Genomic DNA, 19,527 nt, shown 5'->3' on the forward strand with positions numbered 1-19,527 from the left:
AGGCTGCTGCTGACTACTTCAGGTTTGGTGTTTCCAGGAGTAGAAACTACTACTCCACTACTCCTGGAAACACCAAACCTGAAGTAGTCAGCAGCAGCCTGAAGATGACGAATGTGACTTCGTCGAGGCGTCGCCAGGACATCTCCGATTCTGCGCGGGAGAAAACCCGAACAACTAGAGACCTACATACTAACACCCGCGAAAACCTCAGAAAACATATATATATATATATATATATATATATATATATATATATATATATATATATGTGTATGTGTATGTGTATGTGTATGTGTATGTGTATGTGTATGTGTATGTGTATGTGTATATATATATGTATGTATATGTATGTATGTATGTGTATATATATAGTGTCACAACCCTGGTAAGCCCCAATTATGGGAGGAAGCTAACAACTTCCATTATCTGTCAATCGGCTCGTCACAATATAACAAATATAACACATATACAAATATAACACACACACACACACACACACACACAGAGATATGTATATACAGAATCACCAAAAGGGAGACACGCCTAAATGGATAACATTGTCCTCATCATCATCTGGAGTTACATGGTGAACGCCAACACTTTCTCTTCTTCCCAAGTTGTAGATTTTATGGGAAATCCTTTTTTAAAAGAAATCTCCACCTTGCAGTTAAGCCAATGGCTTTCTTGTAGTAGGTTTTAAAATACGTTTTGCAACTCTAGAAGCTAAAATTTCATTTACCAAATGGAAGAGAGAGGAACAGTAGTAATACTTCATGTGATCTTGATTCTATGGCTCTGTTTATACAACCCAGGATTGTATTAGCTTTTTTGACTGCTACTGCACACTGCTGGCATAGATAGATAGATAGATAGATAGACAGACAGACAGATATACATACATACATACATACATACATACATAGAGATGACAGGCAGGCAGAGACAGAGAGAGATATACTGTATATCTAACACCTATCTCTGGATTAGTTACAAAACAAACAAGTTGCAAAAGAAGGAACAATCCATCATGCTGCCATTTTGTACATCCTGTCCCGTCTGTGGATTTTTGCCATGTATCTGAGGTTGCCGTTCTTCTTTCAACAGCCACAGATATTTTTCTGGCCTCCTCCATGGCCATCCAGCAATTCCCACCATTTCCCAGAAACATGGCGAGCCCAGCGGTCCCTTGGAAGCAAGGAAAACAAATGCCCCTTGAAAGGCAGTGCTGTCGAGCCTCACCCAGGCATCCCGGCATCCCTCTCAACTTTAGGCTGTGTTGCGCTTCTCAATGGCATTGATTCAGTGGCTGGCAGTGGAGCGTGACTGTTGCACATCTGGACGAGCGGTTAAAGCAACAGCTGGCGGACAGGGTGACCTGAACCACCAGAGTAAATAGAAGGGGTTCTATGCGCTGGGAACCCTGATTTAAATAAACACAGACATTTCGAAAAACAGAACCGGGTCATTTGGCAAAAGAATGGGCCTTAAATCTGTTTGCCCACTTTTTTCTGTTTTTTCCTCAGCGAAGGCAAAGCACTTTGGTGTCACCACTGAGGGACATCGACTTGTCTTTTAAAGACACCAAGAGTCAAGACTGACTTTGGGGTTTGTTGTTTTAAAAAATTGTTTTCCTTCCATAGAGAGAATTGAGGTGTGTGTAAAAAATTGGATACGAAGCTGTTGATGTTCTGGTTATTCATAGGTTAATAAACTCATTGCATCTTTCCTGGTTTTATCAAACTGAAGAATACACAGCATTTCAGAATTAGTTACAGGATAACTGTTAGAAGGTATGTTGGAGGTCTTCTAGTCCAACCTGCTGCTCAAGCAGAAGACCCTATACGATTGCAGATAAAGGTGTCAAGGTGGTAATTTAGGAGCTGACCAGCTGATGCAATGAAGGAAATGAGTCAGCAGGGTCTCAGGCTGTTAGCCCTTTAAGAGCCTGTGTAATAAGAGGCCCTGCTAGTGAGTTTGTTGGTTCCTCCAGTTTCCTCCCTGCTGTAATTGCTGGTTGTTTAGATGCTGCTTGTAGAATGCATATGTATAGTTTCCTATACTCCTTTTGTAGATAAAAATCACTATTTGATACAAACCACTGTTGCCTGTACTTGCTCCTGTGTTGATACGCGGAACAGACAGGTGGACACTCTGACAGGTTATGGGCCCAGAGAGTGGACACCCAGTAAGAGCTTGCTCCAGAGTCAGTAGTAGTGCATCGTGGTTTGCTTGTGGTTGATGGTTGCAAGCAGGCAACATGGATTCCGTCTCCAATGGGAGGTGATTTTTGTGGTGTCACGGCTAAATTAGACAAACTATCTCTCCTGGCGTGTGAAGATGGAAATGTACCTGTGAAGGGAGGAGTTATCCAATGTGTTCTTGAAAACTTCCAGTGATGGAATACCCACAACTTCTGGAAGCAAGACTGAATCAGAGTTGGAAGGGTCCTTAGAGGTCTTCTAGTCCAACCCTCTGCTTAGGCAGGAAACCCTACACCATTTCAGACAATGATTGTCCAATCTCTTCTTTAAAACTTTCAGTGTTGGAGCAGTTTCCAACTGTATCATTTTGATGCCTTTACGCGAGTCTTGAGCCGACTGACAAGTAGAGATCAGCATCCGAACCATTAAACAGGGGAAATCGCAGTATCCCTTTCAACAAGCAAAATGAATAGGGAAGCCACATTCACTTAACAACCATGTTACTGATTTAACAACTGTAGTGATTCATTTAACAATGGTATGTTGTCAAGTGTGACAAATGGTCACAGGTCATTTTTTTCAATGGCGGAACTTTGAACGGTCACTAAGAGAACTGTTGTAGGTCAAGGACTACATGTAAAAAGGAAATCTCTCCAACAGGGTAGGAGCACAAACAAGTCCACCAGAAGAGCCATGTGTCACCGATCCTGTCAGAAAGAAGGAAATCATCCCGACACAACTCAGGGGCACCCCAATCCCTGGCTGAGCCCCAAAATGAGAACTTAGGCCAGTACTGTGTCAATTTTACTTCCAACCCCGCTCTGCTCATCTAGGAAACTTTGGGATGCAAGGCCATTCAGGCTCCTAAATACACACGTTCCTCGACTTACAACATCAATCGAACCCCAAAATTTATTGCTAAGCAAAAACATTTGTCAAAGTGAGCTTTGTCCCATGTTACGACCCTTCTTGTCATAGCGGTTAAGTGAATCACTGTGGTTGTTAAAGCTAGTCAGACGGTTGCTAAATTAATCTGGCTTTCCCATTGGCTTTGCTTGTCAGAAGTTCACAAAAGGGAATCACGTGACACCCCTCCCCCCCAGGACATTGCAACTGTCAGAAATGTGAGTCAGTTGCTGAGCGCCTGAATGGTGATCTCGTGGCCATAGGGATGCTGCAACGGTCGTTAAGTATGAAAAATGGTCATTGGTCATTTGTAACTTTGAACAGTCACTAGGCACATGGTTGGAAGACACAGGAACAGCGAAAATCTTGCTCTAGGTAGTCTTCGAGTTATGGCCACAATGGAGCAAACATTTTCTGTTAAGTGAAATGGTTGTTAAGTGAGTTTTGCCCTATTTTGCAACTTTTCTTGCCAACATTCTTAAGTGAACCACTGCAACAGTTAACCTGTTAAGTGAAACCGGCTTCCTCTTGTCGGAAGGTCACAAAAGGGGATCACGTGACCCCTGGGGAAACATTGCGACCGTCGTAAATGTGAGTCAGTTGCTGAGCATCTGAATGTTGATCTTGTGACCATAGGGATGCCGCAACAGTTGTTAAGTGAGAAAAATGGTAATCGGTCACTTTTTTTCTGTGCCATAACTTTGAACAGCCACTAAGCGCATGTTTGGAAGACACAGGAACAAGATCTTGCTCTAGGTAGCCCTCGAGTTACGGCCACAATGGCCCCCACATTTTCTGCCAAGCAAAACAGTCGTTAAGTGAGTTTTGCCCCATTTTGCGACCTTTCTTGCCACTATTGTTAAGTGAACCACTGCAGCAATTAATCCATCTTAAGTGAATCCGGCTTCCTCTCGTTGGAAGGTCGCAAAAGGGGATCACGTGACCATCGTAAATGTGGATCATTTGCTGAGCGTCTGAATTTTGATCCCGTGACCATGGGGAAATGCTGCGACGGTCATTAAGTATGAAAAATAGCCATTCCCTTTTCTTTCAGTGCCGCTGTAATGGCGAACGGTCACTAAACGAACCGTTGTAAGTCGAGGACGGCCTGTGCCAAGGCCTTGCTCAGAATTCTGGACTGCGAGGGGAGGTCTCACGGTCCTCCTGCCCGCGGCGTCTCCCTTTTGCCCGTCTCTGGGGTTTCGCAGCCCACCGGGCTCCTCCACTTGCCGTCACTCAAACCTCCCTCAGAGCCGTCCTCGACGGCGACACGGCCGCCTTTCTCGCGAGATCCGCCAAGAGTTCGCAGTTCTCGCGCCCGATTCCTTAAACCAGGGATGGGGAAACCATCCATTTATGAGTTGTGGACTTCCACTCCCAGAATTCCTCAGCAAGCATTGGCTGGCTGAGGATTCTGGGAGTTGAAGTACACAAGTCATTACAAGGCCATAGTTCCCCACCCCTTAAACCAATCAGATTTCTATGCCTGGGTCTCGCTACTACGCGACGACCAATGGAGAGGAGCACTTTTCCATTCTTTTTCTCCAAAGAGCTGTCATCCCCACCGCTGTTTGTATTCGTCTCTCCTCTCCGTTCCATCAGTCCATTCGCTAATGCACTTGTCCCGCCCTCACCCTCTCTTCTTCGATTGGATGAAGTGGCTCATCTTATACTGCCACCCAAGCTTCTCACCCTCCCTCGTAGGCCTTCCGGGCAGCCAATAGTAAGCGAACAGCCCGCTTCCGTCATGCCCACTCGTTGCCTGAAATCCGCCTCGAAGCGCCCCCACTTTTTTTACTTACCTCTCCGCCGATTGGTTTAGAAGTGGGAGGCGCGGCTCCTCGGCCGCCAGGCGCATGCGCAGAGGGGCTCGTAGGGTAACTGGCTCTACGGGATGTCTCCGGTGCACTCTAAGCCTGATTCGGTGCCGCTCTCGCGGAGGCTGCTGTTGCGGTACCTGCTCCTTCTCCGTCTATATCCGGTGCTCACCAAGGCAGCTTCCAGGTAGCGTGCGCCTGTCCGCCCTCCCCGACGCGCTTTCAGAATCAGGGCTGGAAGGGACCCTAGAGGTCTTCTAGTCCACCCCCACCTCAAGCAGGAGACCCTCTTCCATTCAATCAGAATGGAGCTGGAAGGGGCCCTAGAGGTCTTCTAGTCCACCTCCCCTGCTCAAGCAGGAGACCCTATGCCATCAGACAGGTTGCTGTCCAATCTCTTCTTAAAAACCTCCAGGGATGAAATCAGGGAAGCACACAGTTCTGTTGATTAATTGTTCTCACTCTATTTCTTTCTCCTTGGGATCTTCTCTTCCAAGGTCCAGAAAGATTCAGTCAATCAGCATAGAATGATAGTCATGGAACAGGCTTCTCAAGAGCGCCCTCCCATGCTGGGAAAATAACTCCCCCAAGAATATCAATCAATTAATTGATCAGAATAGAGCTGGAAGGGACCTTGTAGGTCATCTAGTCCAACCCCCCCACCCGAGCAGTAGACCCTACACCATTTCTGACAAATGGGAGTCCAATCTCTTGAAAGCCTCCAATGACGAAACTCCCACAACTTCCAAAGGCAACTTCTGTTTCATCGGTTGATTGTTCTCCCTGTCAGAAAAATTCTTCTTATTTCCAGGTTGAATCTCTCCTTGTTCAGTTTCCATTGTCTGGCCTTTGGGTGCTTTGGGAAATAGCTTGACCCCCCCCCCCCCTCTCTGTGGCAGCCCCTCAGATACTGGAAGACTGCTATCCTGTCTCCCATGGTCCTTCTCTTCACTAGACCAGCCATGCCCCGTTCCTGCAACCGTTCATCGTATGTTTTAGCCTCCAGTCCCCTCATCATCCTGGTTGCTCTTCTCTGTACTTTTTCTAGAGTCTCAACATCTTTTTTATAGTGGTGACCAAAACTGGATGCAGTATTCTAGGTATGGTCTTACTAGGGCTTTATAGAGTGGGATCAGTACCTCCCTTGATCTTGATTGTATCCCTCTGTTAATGCAACTGAGGATTGTGTTGACTTTGTGTTGACATGTGCTGCCACTGCACATGGTTGGCTCCTATTTAGCTCATTGTCCACTAAGACTCCAAGATCCCTCTCCCAGTCACTGCTATTAAAGCCTGGTTTCACCCAATCTGTATGTGCACTTTTGGTTTCTCTTGCGTAAGTGTTAAGACTTTATTTCCCACCCCCTCTTTTTGGGGCAGCCCCTCAAATACTGGAAGAATGCTATCCTGTCAATCAATCAATCAATCTCCGCGCTTTTGCGGATGATTTGGTTATAATATTGGAACAACCGCAGGAATCCAGTATGGTTTTAATGAATACGATTAATCAATATGGTCAAGTGTCTGGCTTTAAAATAAACTTAGGAAAAAACCAAAATATTAGCTATAAATATGAATATTAAACAAAGGAAGAATTAGGAGTGATGCTAGGATGTGAGGTAGTTAAAAAAGTCAAATATCTTGGAGTTAACATTTTAACTTCAAATGGGAAATTATATAAGCATAATTATGAACCACTTTGGCATAGCATACAGACAGAGATGAAAAAATGGGAGAAATTGCACTTATCTTTGCTGGGCAGGATAGCGGCAGTGAAAATGAACATTTTACCAAAATTTTTATTTCTTTTCCAAATGTTACCTATACTTAAAAAAGATGCGAACCTTTTAGAATGGCAGAAGGGTATCAACAAATTTGTGTGGGCAGGAAAGAAGCCGAGGGTAAAGATGAAAATAATGCAAGATGTACGTGAGAGAGGAGGATTGAAACTACCTAATTTAAAACTATATTATGATGCAGTGGCATTATCTGTAATTAGTGATTGGATTCATTTAACCAATGATAGAATATTGAACATTGAGGGACACGATCTGGTATTTGGTTGGCATGCTTACCTGTTATTCAACAAAAAATTGGATAAGAACTTTAAAAGTCATATTTTGAGAAATGCTTTATTGCGGGTTTGGAAGAAATACCAATATAAATTAAATGACAAGATACCCATGTGGGCAATTCCTAGACATGCAATTGAAAATATGAATACAGCACAAAAACAGGATAGATTTACTTACAGACAGCTTCTTACCTCGGAAAGGGGGGTATTACAATTAAAATCTTTAGAGGTATTAAAAGAGGAGAAGGTAGTTCAAACATGGTTCCAGTATGGGCAATTACAGGCTAGGTGGAAAATAGATCAAAAAATTGGCTTTATTCAAGTTGAGGATAATCTGTTTAAACAAATAAGAGATCAAAGCTTAATGCATATAAAGAGGATATATAATGTATTAATACAGATGGATTCGGAAACAGAATTAGTTAAAGATTGTATGATAAAATGGGCTCAAAATATTGAGGAACCAATAATGTTGGATACATGGGAAAGAATTTGGGTAAGAAATGTGAAATTTACACAAGCTCAAAATCTGAGAGAAAATTTTTACAAGATGTTTTATAGATGGCATTTAGATCCTAAAAAGTTGGCTTCTATGTATCCGAATGTACAGCCTAAATGTTGGAGGTGTGGTTCTCTCGATGCTACATATTATCATATATGGTGGACCTGCCAAAAGGTTAAGGCATTTTGGATAAAAATATGGTGGGTCATGCAAAATGTTTTTAAAAAAAGGATAAAGTTTATTCCTCAGTTATTTTTACTAGGTATATGTACTGATTTTACAGTGGTAGAGACCAATTTGATTCTGCACCTGATAACTGCAGCAAGACTGTTGGTGGCGCAATATTGGAAGAAGGAAGACTTGCCTACAATCCAAGAATGGACATTGAAAGTAACAAACTTAGCTGAAATGGCTAAAATATCGGCATATCTCAAAGATCATTCAAATGAGAGATATAAACGAGACTGGAAAAAATGGATTGACTATATACAAAATAAATACGGGACTAAGAAATTCCAGTTAGCCTATGCTTAAGATCAGAAATGATTTAAACTGTTAAAAGTTAGTTCAGTAAGAAGAAGCTAAGTTCAATCTAGAATGTCATTAATTTCTTTATTTCTCTTTTCTCAATAGATTTTAGACTGTGTTAGTTAAAAATCCATACCGTGTACGGGTTCTGGGAAGTCGGGGGGGGGAAGGAGGAGGGGGGATGGGGGGGGTGGAGGGAGGGAGGGGTACACACAACAAAAAAAATTGTATTTCAATGTCTTAATGATTGACAAATGATGACATATTTGTGTTTGTAATCAATCAATCAATCAATCAGAATAGAGCTGGAAGGGACCTTGGAGGTCTTCTAGTCCAGTCCCCTGCTCAAGCAGGAAAATCTATACCAGTGATAACTAACCTTTTTTGGCTGGTCCTTCTTTTTGTTAAACTAGCCACACCCAGTTCCTGCAACCGTTCATCATAGGTTTTAGCCTCCAGTCCCCTCATCATCCTGGTTGCTCTTCTCTGCACTCTTTCTAGAGTCTCCACATCGTTTCTACATTAAGGGATTTTTTTTTTTTTTTTACAGCTTATACACTTTTACATTATGCTTCCTTTCTTCCCACAGTGCCTTCCTGTCAGCTCTAGGGAGTCTCCTGTCCCAAGTAATTGAGAAGAGCCAGAAAAAGAGGAGCCTTGACTGGCGGGAACCCCTCCGGTTTGCTATCTATGGGTAAGAGGGGACTGGTGGAAGAAGCTCACAGGAGGTGCAGCTGAGCAATTTGTGTGGTTTGAAAAGTCTGGGAGAAGATCTTGTCTCTGGCATTGCCTTTTGAATATTGTTATGTCACGGAAAGGGACTTGGTGGCTCTGTGGCTAAGGCGCTAAGCTTGTCGATCAGAAAGGTTGGCAGTTCGGAGGTTCAAATCCCTAGTGCCGTGTAACGCAATGAGTTCCCGTGACTTATCCCAGCTTCTTCCAACCTAGCAGTTCAAAAGCACGTAAAAAATGCAAGTAAAAAAAAAAATAGGGACCACCTTTGGTGGGAAGGGAACAACGTTCCATGCACCTTCGGCATTGAGTCATGCCGGCCACTTGACCACGGAGACATCTTCGGATAGCACTGGCTCTTCGGCTTTAAAATGGAGATGTGCACGGCCCCCTAGAGTTGGGAACAAATAGTACATATGTGCGAGGGGAACCTTTACCTTTACCTATGTCATGCAGCCTCTCCAATAAAACTTTAGTTCCCAAAATTGGCGAGGCGACCCTTTCCTCCCATCTGTTGGTATCCAATGTTTTGGTAGCTGTCCCTGAAATGGTTGGATAGATATATGGGTGTTGCATTCCGTTCCCATTCCCATGGGATGTCTTCGAATGGCATGAAGGTCGATTTCAGTTTCCGCTTCCCCTGTCTTCCCCTTCAACTGATGGCAGACTGGCGTCTATTGCGAGCGAAGGATGGCAACTCTGTCACTCCCCTTCCATTCTTGCAGTGGCTGCTGGGCTTCACTGCTCTTTTGCCTGTCTGAATCATATTAAATTCTTCTGTGTTTTGTTCCAAAGTCCAAGCAAAATGCTTTTATTTCGGTCCAGATTGCAATCCCCTGTCAGGCTTCCAAATAGCAGCCAAAAGTAAATCAGAGTCCAAGGCAAAATATTGCTCAAGGTCTCAATTTATTAAGAGAGCCATGTTGGCACCACTGGGAAAACCCGAACCTCAAAGCTTCCCAGTTTTTCCCACGCAGTTGAAAGTTCAAGATCTTGCCCTCACACCCACAAGTCCATCACATGGTCCAATCTTCCACTGCCATGCTGGCAGCTTCCACCCATCCAATTTGGTTCAGGTGCAGAGGTGCAGAGACAAAGGATGACCTTGGCTTTCTAGAAAGACTTCTGTTATGGCTACATATTATCTCATTCCGTACAATCCTCCCTCCCATTTTCCCACAATAGAAAATGCATAGTAGAATAATAGAAAGTCTGGCAGGCCAAAGATCCAAAAGAAAAGATGGCTGCAGGCCTGACATCCCCTTAGCTCTAGCTTTCCTTGACATTCCTTCTCTTTCTATCCTCTGCCTGTCCCTCTGTTCCCCTACCTCTGGACCTCTCCCCCGTTGGTCTGCTTTCTGGGGCTTTCTCGCTTTCTCTCTGTCTGCACTTCTTCCCCATTGTCTTGGCTTTCCTCTCTCTTTCAGCTCTACCTTTTACTTTGCAGACTGTGTAACAATGCTCCACGTTCTGTCATGCCCCCATCGGAGCATGAATCTGCAGGGGAAAACGAGTTGAAACCTGGAGCCGACAGAGGGGGCTGCTTTGTTGGTTTCGTAAGAAAATGGGGAAGGCCAGGGACTTTCAGGATTAGGTCAGATTGTTGGCAAGGAGGAAGAGGGGCAGGGTGAACATGAGGGACAGAGCTCAGGTGAGGAGCAAGGATCACCCCCGCCTGATCCAAGAGCCCGGAGAGTGGAGAAAAGGTGTGAACAGCGCAGACTGAGCAGATTACTCGGGAGAAGAGTTCCCCACCCATTTTCACAAGGCACACTGGGAGAATGAGACTTAAAGAGATGCTGTGGGGAGGGGCATTTGCCAGACACAAACGCTGAGTTTAAGTGTTAAGTGCCGACATTTGAACTTCCCAAGAGTCCTTGCATTCCTTCTGGCGTTCTGGACTAATTACTTGGATCTTTTGCTTCCTGAACTCCTTGATTTGCCAAATAAATTTGGATTTATTACTGTGTAGCTTTGATGTAGACAGCGCTGGGCTAGACTCTTTGCAGCCCAGAGGCTGCTTGAGATGTGCTATGTGGGGGTTTATCACTACTTTGCTCTGGACGTGCCAGAGTGTCTGGGGAAATTTGGAGCCATGAAGGGGTGGTTTGAACTTCCAGCTGTTTGTATTATCTGTGCCCTGCTCTGGGTCATCACGCATTCTGTGGTTGGCCAACTTCCCAGGAGCATCTGGAATGGGACTTGGATGATGTCACAGCAGCTCAGCCAATGACTGATGCCCTTGGGGAGCGGGTGTTGCAGCCTGTTATTAAATATTAATCTTTTTGAGACTGGATTTTTTAAAACATAAATGTATAATGATATTTTTATTTACCAATCATTGCTTAGTTGAAGAAGATTGCACAAATCAAGTGAGAGACAGATCAATTGATTCAATGAAGCTGAAATGCCTTACAAACATTTTTATCTACCTTAGACACAACTGTTATCCAATTCTTAAATGTTACCTGCTTAGTTAACAAAATAATACCATATCTATGGTAAGGATAACAAAAATCATAGACCCAAAGATCTCATGATGCTGATTTAAAGTCTCCGTTTCCATAAGTTTTTGGATCAATCAGATTTTAAATCAAACCTTTCATCAATATCTATATATAAGATATATACATTTAGAAACACAAAGCTAATGCTGAAAGCAGAAAAGAGGATAGTTGTTTCGAACCTCAAATTCTTAAGTACATTTTGTGTACGTAAATAAGTTGGGTACCCTGACAAAATGTTTTCTTCTCATGCAACTCCAAACATATCTGGGGTATGGGAAACATTTCCAGAGTGAGCCTTTGACTGTCGCTTTCTAACCATTTGGTGGACTACTTGAAAAATACAGGCCGGGGGGGGGGGGGGGGGGGGCTTTTGACACCTACATTTTGTTTGAGGCTCGATTTTATAACCAGTTGGTTTCGTTCCTTTTGCAGTTTCTTATTCACCGGACCTCTCAGCCATTACTTCTACCTCTACTTGGAGCAGCTGGTTCCTTCCGACGCACCGTTTTCTCTCCTCAAACGTCTGCTGGTGGACCGTCTCATTGTCTCCCCGGCCTTCCTGGCCCTCTTTTTCCTGGTCATGAACTTTCTGGAGGTAGGGACTTGCTTAGGGATGATCCAAGAGGATCCAGGGCTCCTAGAAATGTGGGCAGCCGGTTTAACCTGTTCCCCTTGGTAGCATCTAGATGGATGGTTGTCTTCTGCTTGGACATATCTGGTTCTACTGTCCTTACTGGGAAGGGTGTTTTGATTCCTTCCTTCCTTCCTTCCTTCCTTCCTTCCTTCCTTCCTTCCTTCCTTCCTTCCTTCCTTCCTTCCTAACTACCTACCTACCTACCTAACTAACTAACTAACTAACTAACTAACTAACTACCTAACTACCTAACTACCTAACTACCTAACTACCTAACTACCTAACTACCTACAGATAAATAGGGACAGTAGAATGCAAACAGTGTGTTTCCAGTTGTCCAACAACTTCCAGAGCAGTGGGAGAGAGAGTTGGAGGCTGAAGGTGCATCTTTCAAAACTGTGCTTCCAAATCCACAGATTTTGGGCTCCCTCTTCACTTCCTTCCGTTGGAAGGGCTTTGCACCACTTTCCAAAGAAAACCTGAGCAAACATCTTTATGCAGCCACAAAATTCACTGGGTGCCTCTGATTTGCCTTAGCCTGTCCTACTTCACAGGATTGTTGTACTGGCGCCTCTTTATTGCATTATAAAATAATTTTCTCCCTGGGGTGTTTTGGTACCGCTTGGGTGCTGGGGGTGGGGGGAGACAGTTTCTTTTTCCTTTGCATGTCATTGATAACCATTTTTTTTTCAGGGAAAGGACATGTCTGAGTTCTCCAAAAAGATAAAATCTGGTTACTGGACATCCTTAAAGATGAACTGGAAAGTGTGGACGCCTGTCCAGGTTATTAACTTCACGTATGTCCCTTTGCAGGTAAGCTAAATAGCCCTTACACTTATATGCTGCTTTACAGTGCTTTACAGCCCTCTTTAAGTGGTTAACAGAGTCAGCCTCTTGACCCCAACAATCTCACTCCTCATTTTACCCACCTCGGAAGGAGGGAAGGCTGCGTCAACCTTGAGCCGGTCAGGATCAAACTGCTGGCATTTTGAGTGCATTCTAATCACTGAGCACCATGGATGGATGGATGGATGGATGGATGGATGGATGGATGGATGGCAGGAAGGAAGGAAGGAAGGAAGGAAGGAAGTCGCTTCACAAGGTTTTCCAGCCCTCTCTAAGTGGTATACAGTGGGGCAAAAAAGTATTTAGTCAGCCACCAAGTTCTCCCACTTAAAAAGATGAGAGAGGCCTGTAATTGACATCATAGGTACACCTCAACTATGAGAGACAAAATGAGAAAACAAATCCAGACAATCACATTGTCTGATTTGGAAAGACTTTTTTTGCAAATTATGGTGGAAAATATTTGGTCACCTACAAACAAGCAAGATTTCTGGCTTTCACAGACCTGTAACTTCTTCTTTAAGAGGCTCCTCTGTCCTCCACTCATTACCTGCATTAATGGCACCTGTTTGAACTTATTAGCAGTATAAAAGATACCTGTCCACAACCTCAAACAGTCACACTCCAAACTCCACTATGGTGAAGACCAAAGAGCTGTCGAAGGACACCAGAAACAAAATTGTAGACCTGCACCAGACTAGGAAGACTGAATCTGCAATAGGCAAGCAGCTTGGTGTGAAGAAATCAACTGTGGGAGCAATAATTAGAACATGGAAGACATACAAGACCACTGATAATCTCCCTCAATCTGGGGCTCCACGCAAGATCTCACCCGGTGGTGTCAAAATGATCACAAGAATGGTGAGCAAAAATCCCAGAAGAACCACATGGGGGACCTAGTGAATGACCTGCAGAGAGCTGGGACCAACGTAACAAAGGCTACCATCAGTAACGCACTACGCCACCAGGGACTCAGATCCTGCAGTACCAGACGTGTCCCCCTGTTTAAGCCAGTACATGTCCGGGCCTGTCTGAAGTTTGCTAAAAAGCATTTGGATGATCCAGAAGAGGATTGGGAGAATATCTTATGATCAGATGAAACCAAAGTAGAACTGTTTGTAGAAACACAACTCGTCGTGTTTGGAGGAGAGAGAATGCTGAGTTGCATCCAAAGAACACCATACTTACTGTGAAGCACGGGGGTGGCAACATCATGCTTTGGCGCTGTTTCTCTGCAAAGGGACCAGGACGACTGATCCGTGTACAGGAAAGAATGGGGCCATGTATCGTGAGATTTTGAGTGCAAACCTTCCATCAGCAAGGGCATTGAAGATGAAATGTGGCTGGGTCTTTCAGCATGATCCCAACCACACCGCCCGGGCAACGAAGGAGTGGCTTCGTAAGAAGCATTTCAAGGTCCTGGAGTGGCCTAGCCAGTTTCCAGAGCTCAACCCCATAGAAAACCTTTGGAGGGAGTTGAAAGTCCGTGTTGCCCAGCAACAGCCCCAAAACATCACTGTACTAGAAATCTGCATGGAGGAATGGGCCAACATACCAGCAACAGTGTGTGCCAACCTTGTGAAGACTTACAGAAAACGTTTGACCTCTGTCATTGCCAACAAAGGATATATAACAAAGTATTGAGATGAACTTTTGATATTGACCAAATACTTATTTTCCACCATAATTTGCAAAAAAAAGTCTTTCCAAATCAGACAATGTGATTGTCTGGATATGTTTTCTCATTTTGTCTCTCATAGTTGAGGTCTACCTATGATGTCAATTATAGGCCTCTCTCATCCTTTTAAGTGGGAGAACTTGCGCAATTGGTGGCTGACTAAATACTTTTTTGCCCCACTGTACAGAGCCAGCCTCTCACCCCAACAATCTGGGTCCTCATTTTACCGATGTAAGGATAGAAGGCTGAGTCCACCTTGAGCCGGTCAGGATCAAACTCCTGGCTGTGGGCAGAGTCAGCCTACAATACTGCATTTTAACCACTACGGCATCATGGATGGATGGATGGATGGGTGGGTGGGTAGAAAAAAGGAAGGAAGGAGAAAAGGAAGAGCAATAGCACTTAGACTTACATGCCGCTTCCCAGGGCTTTTACAGCCCTCTCTGAGCGGTTTACAGAGTCAGCCTCTTGCTCCCAACAATCTGGGTCCTCCTTTTACCAACCTCGGAAGGAGGGAAGGCTCAGTCAACCTTGAGCCGGTCAGGATCAAACTCCTAGCTGTGTGCAGAGTCAGCCTGCAATACTGCATTCTAACCACTGAACACCATGGAAGGAAGGAGGGAGGGAGGGAAGGAAAGAAGGAAGGAAAGAGCATTAGCAATAGCACTTAGACTTATATACCACTTCACAATGCTTTATAGCCCTTGATAAGCGGTTAAAGAGTCAGCATATCTGAGTGAGAATCGAACTGATGGCCGCTAGCAGAATTAGCCTGCAATACTGTATTCCAACCACCGCATCACAGAAGGAAGGGTAGATGGGTAGATGGAAGGAAGGGAGAGTGGGCAATAGCACTTACTTATAAAATGCGGCTATTGGGGGGGGGGGTTTGTTTGGTTGTGCATAGCCTATAATTTGCCCTTTCTTTCCCTTCTCCCTGAATACCAAATATTTTGGCCCTGCAAAATGCATTGGAAAGGAGGGGAGGTTTCCCACCGGTGCAGTGTTCTAAAGTTGCTTCTCAAGTCAAGGACCCCGTGACATTCTTTGATTTCATTTTTATTTGAGTCCTGCTCTCCTCTCCCTCTTCACTGGCGTCCTTTTCTTCTCTCTGAAGTTCCAGGTGCTCTTCGGAAACCTCGTTGCAGTCTTGTGGTTTGCCTACTTGGCGTCAGTCAAGAAGAGATGAGGCGAATGCCACGGCATCTGGGCCAGCAAAGGAAGTGGCCATGTTTTTTCCTCCCCCCCCCCCCAAGGTGGCGGAAGGAGGGAGCAGAGGGAAGGTGGCTTGTGAGCCTGGTGCCCACTTCCCTCCCTTTGCAAGTTGCCCTCCAGCTTTTCATCCTCACCTGGACGAAGGGACTTCTCCTTGTTGCTGCTCCCCTTCAACACACCTAATAGCCATGACTAACAAGAGGCCATTTTGTGCTCTTCTTTTCAGATTTTTTCCAGGTGCAATTGCTGGGAAGGTTTTTCTGCCTTTTTCTCACACAGCATTTAAAGGGTGGTGGGTGAATCTGTGGGCAGGGATCAGAACAGGGCATAAATATATGTCTGGGCATGGTTTCCTGAGCAATAAACTTTAACGAGAGCAGTCTTTTGAATTGATTTCGGCGACAATTAAATTAGTTGCAGATGTTTTCCCTGTGCCCCAATAATGTTTTATGCATCATGGCCATATTTTTGTCCTCAAAGATAATCAATGCCTGGTTGTAAATGTGCGGACTAAACGTAATTTCTAATGTTAGATTTTCCCCCTTACCAGAGGGAGCCTCCTTGTGGGGTATTGTGAAGCCGTTACCATGGCAAATCCACTGTGCTGCACAATAGAAGCCGTTTTACGACAGTACGGTAGAAGCCATTTTAAGGCACAACAGGCTGTATCTTAACAGAATACACACCCCGAGGGTTGTTAGGGGTGTCTTACCCCTAGTAAGTATTTCTTTCCATTTGAACAGGTGTTCAGGTCTGCTATCTTCAGCTTCTTTGCTTCGCTGGCATCCTGCCCTAAATGCAGGGGAGGTGGGGAAGGAATTTGGGGAAGCAAAGGTCTGCATGGGATGCGGGGAGACAAGCTGATGAAAACCAGAGGTGCCAAACTAGAGTAAGCCAGCCGCCAAGGACACCTGGCCTGGGAACAGAAGGCGAAACTATATGAAACGGCGCCAAGCAACAAAACAGTTCCTGAAACATCAGTAAGGGATACTGTTGGGCACTGATGGACTGGTCAATGGGGAAGAGCAGAGGAAAGGGAAAATGTGCAACCTTTGTGCGGGAATACTCAGATCTAGCTTTCCTTTCGCTGCAACCACTTAAGTTTAGTAAAATAACCTTTCAATTCAACTGAATGGAGTCGAGGGTCTTTTTTTCTTAGAGATCTAAGTTGGGGCAGGACTGACAGCAGGTTCATAGGAAAAACCAATTTAATTTGCAAGTAATTAAAGAGGATGCAATATTTCCTAAAAGTGAAGAACATGAGGTCCTGAGGGTGTGCCTTCTACTGCTCAGGACTGCTGCATGACAAGACCCTTATGCCAGTGATGAAATTCATTTTTTTTACTACTGGTTCTGTGGGCGTGGCTTGGTGGGCGTGGCAGGGGAAGGATACTGCAAAATCTCCATTTCCTTCCCACTCCAGGGGAAGGATGCTGCAAAATCCCCATTCCCACCGCACTCGGGCCAGTCAGAGGTAGCATTTGCCAGTTCTCTGAACTACTCAAAATTTCCACTACAGGTTCTCCAGAACCTGTCAGAACCTGCTGAATTTCACCCCTGCCTATGCTTACTTCAGATAGTCCTCTCAATCAGAGGTATCTTCGAAAGGGCCTGTGACACAGCACAGAGAGAACATAAACAGCTGACAGTTCAAAGGCTTCCATGTTTCTGGCAAGTCCCAGGGCAGAGTAATAAGAACCCCCCCCCCCACACACACACAAATCTCCAGCAGCCTCTGGCTGCATTTGGCCCAGCCCAGCGGTGTCTGCACCAAGGCTGCACGGCAATAAATCCTAAATGTATTTGGCAAAACAAGAGCAGGCCTTCCTAATTCCGAAAAGCCTTGCCTGGACTGACTGCCCTTCCCCAATTTCCTCCAAGGCCAGCAGAGCTGTCCTTTCAATCGCTGTCAGTTCTTGTTCCAGCTCATCTTACCCCACAGATTCCGACAGATGGGGACATGACAGGGCCTCTTCTGCTCACCTTAATGATTTAAACAAGTTGATTCTGAGACAGGCAGTCCTTCAAACAGCAAGGGCTCAAGTCATTAGAATAGAATAGAATGATAGAGAATAGAATAGAATTAGAATAGAATAGAATAACCAGGTTGGAAGGGACCTTGGAGGTTTTCTAGTCCAACCCTCTGCTCAGGCAGGAAACCCTACACCACTTCAGACAAATGGTTATCCAACATCTTAAAAACTTCCAGTGTTGGAGCATTCACAAGTTCTGGAGGCAAGTTCTTCCACTGATTAATTGTTTCAACTTTCAGGAAATTTCTCCTTAGTTCTAAGTTGCTTCTCTCCTTCATTAGTTTCCACCCATTGCTTCTTGTCCTGCCCTCAGGTGCTTTGGAAAATAGTTTGACTCCCTCTTCTTTGTGGCAACCCCTGAGATATTGGAAGACTGCTATCATGTCTTCCCTAGTCCTTCTTTTCATTAAACTAGACATACCCAGTTCCTGCAACCGTTCTTCATATGTTTTAGCCTCCAGTCCCCTAATCATCTTTGCTGCTCTTCTCTGCACTCTTTATAGAGTCTCCACATCTTTTTTACGTTTTGGGCGTGGTGGTTTAAAGATCAAATTAATACTTATTATGTCAACGAAGCAACGCCAGATCTTTCAAAGCTGGCGTATGCTCCTGTTTACCAATCTGGTAACCAAATTTTGCGCCCATGGAAGCCACCAGGTAGAATGCATTGCAGGGATCAAGCCAGAATGTAACCAAGGCAAGAGGAACTATGGCTTGATTTGACTACCGCGGGAACTGTACACTAAATCAGGGGTGTCCAAACTTAGGAACATTAAGACTTTTGGACTTCTGAATTCTGAGAGTTGAAGTCCACAAGTCTTAAAGTTCCCAAGTTTGGACACCCCTACACTAAATGCTGGTGCCAATATATTCCTCGTTGCTGCTTTGTCCTGGGAAACAAGAGATAGTGAAGGTCAGCCTTGCCAGTCTATATACCTGCCATTTCAGAACACGTTATTCAGCCCTAGAATCTCATTTCTGCTGATCAAGAGGTCTTGTCTTGACTGGAATTAATCTCAACCTGTATCTCTCTTATAAGTGATGCGGTGGCTGAGTGGCTAAGACGCTGAGCTTGTCAATCAGAAGGTCGGCAGTTCTTTGTGACAGTCCCTCAAATACTGGAGTACTGCCATCAGTCCCCCCTAGTCCTTCTTTTAACTTGATTTTTTCTTCTTGTGCCATATCTGTCATTGGATGTTGACGATCCTATTTTGATCAACAGCCACATGAAAAAGTGCTGCTGAGTTTTGTACAAACCGGTCCCTTAGATTTAGAAGCCATGATGTTCTTCTTCTGCCTGGACCTCATTTGACTTCAATCGTTCCCTGGGAGATTAAGTGAAGGATGGCCTGTTTTTCCAGGTGTTGCATCCCATGTTCAAAATATTCTAACTTTTGCTTTTTGATGGTTTTGATGATTTCCCTTGGCTTTTCCCAGGCGGCTTATGCCTTCCTCGTTTCTGATTTTGTCAACCCAGCTTAAACGTAACAGACACCTGTCAATCCACATTTCAAATGCTTCTAGTCACTGACTAGTCTCTTCCCAAAGGGACACGGTGGCTCAGTGGCTAAGACACTGAGCTTGTCGATCAGAAAGGTTGGCAGTTTGAATCCCTAGTGCTGCATAACGGAGTGAGCTCCCGTGACTTGTCCCAGCTTCTGCTAACCTTGCAGTTCGAAAGCACATAAAAATGCAAGTAGAAAAATAGGAACCACCTTTGGTGGGAAGGGAACAGCGTTTTGTGCTCCTTTGGCATTGTCATGCCGGCCACATGACCATGGACCTTCAGACAGTGCTGGCTCTTTGGCTTTGGAACGGAGATGAGCACCACCCCCTAGAGTCAGGAACAACTAT

At 44.7% G+C, this 19,527-nt stretch overlaps 1 protein-coding gene across 1 annotated transcript; it reads left to right on the forward strand.

Moving 5' to 3' along the window:
- The first annotated feature begins 4,912 nt into the window (after positions 1 to 4,912).
- On the forward strand, positions 4,913 to 16,033 carry PXMP2 (peroxisomal membrane protein 2). Its single transcript, XM_032230068.1, has 5 exons — positions 4,913 to 5,111; positions 8,618 to 8,722; positions 11,700 to 11,862; positions 12,595 to 12,714; positions 15,543 to 16,033. The coding sequence occupies exons 1-5, from the start codon at positions 5,002 to 5,004 to the stop codon at positions 15,612 to 15,614; spliced, it is 570 nt and encodes a 189-aa protein (XP_032085959.1). The 5' UTR covers positions 4,913 to 5,001; the 3' UTR covers positions 15,615 to 16,033.
- Positions 16,034 to 19,527: the final 3,494 nt, after the last annotated feature.

Source organism: Thamnophis elegans, chromosome 13 (genome assembly GCF_009769535.1).
Source record: "Thamnophis elegans isolate rThaEle1 chromosome 13, rThaEle1.pri, whole genome shotgun sequence".
Classification (NCBI taxonomy): Eukaryota; Metazoa; Chordata; class Lepidosauria; order Squamata; family Colubridae; genus Thamnophis; species Thamnophis elegans.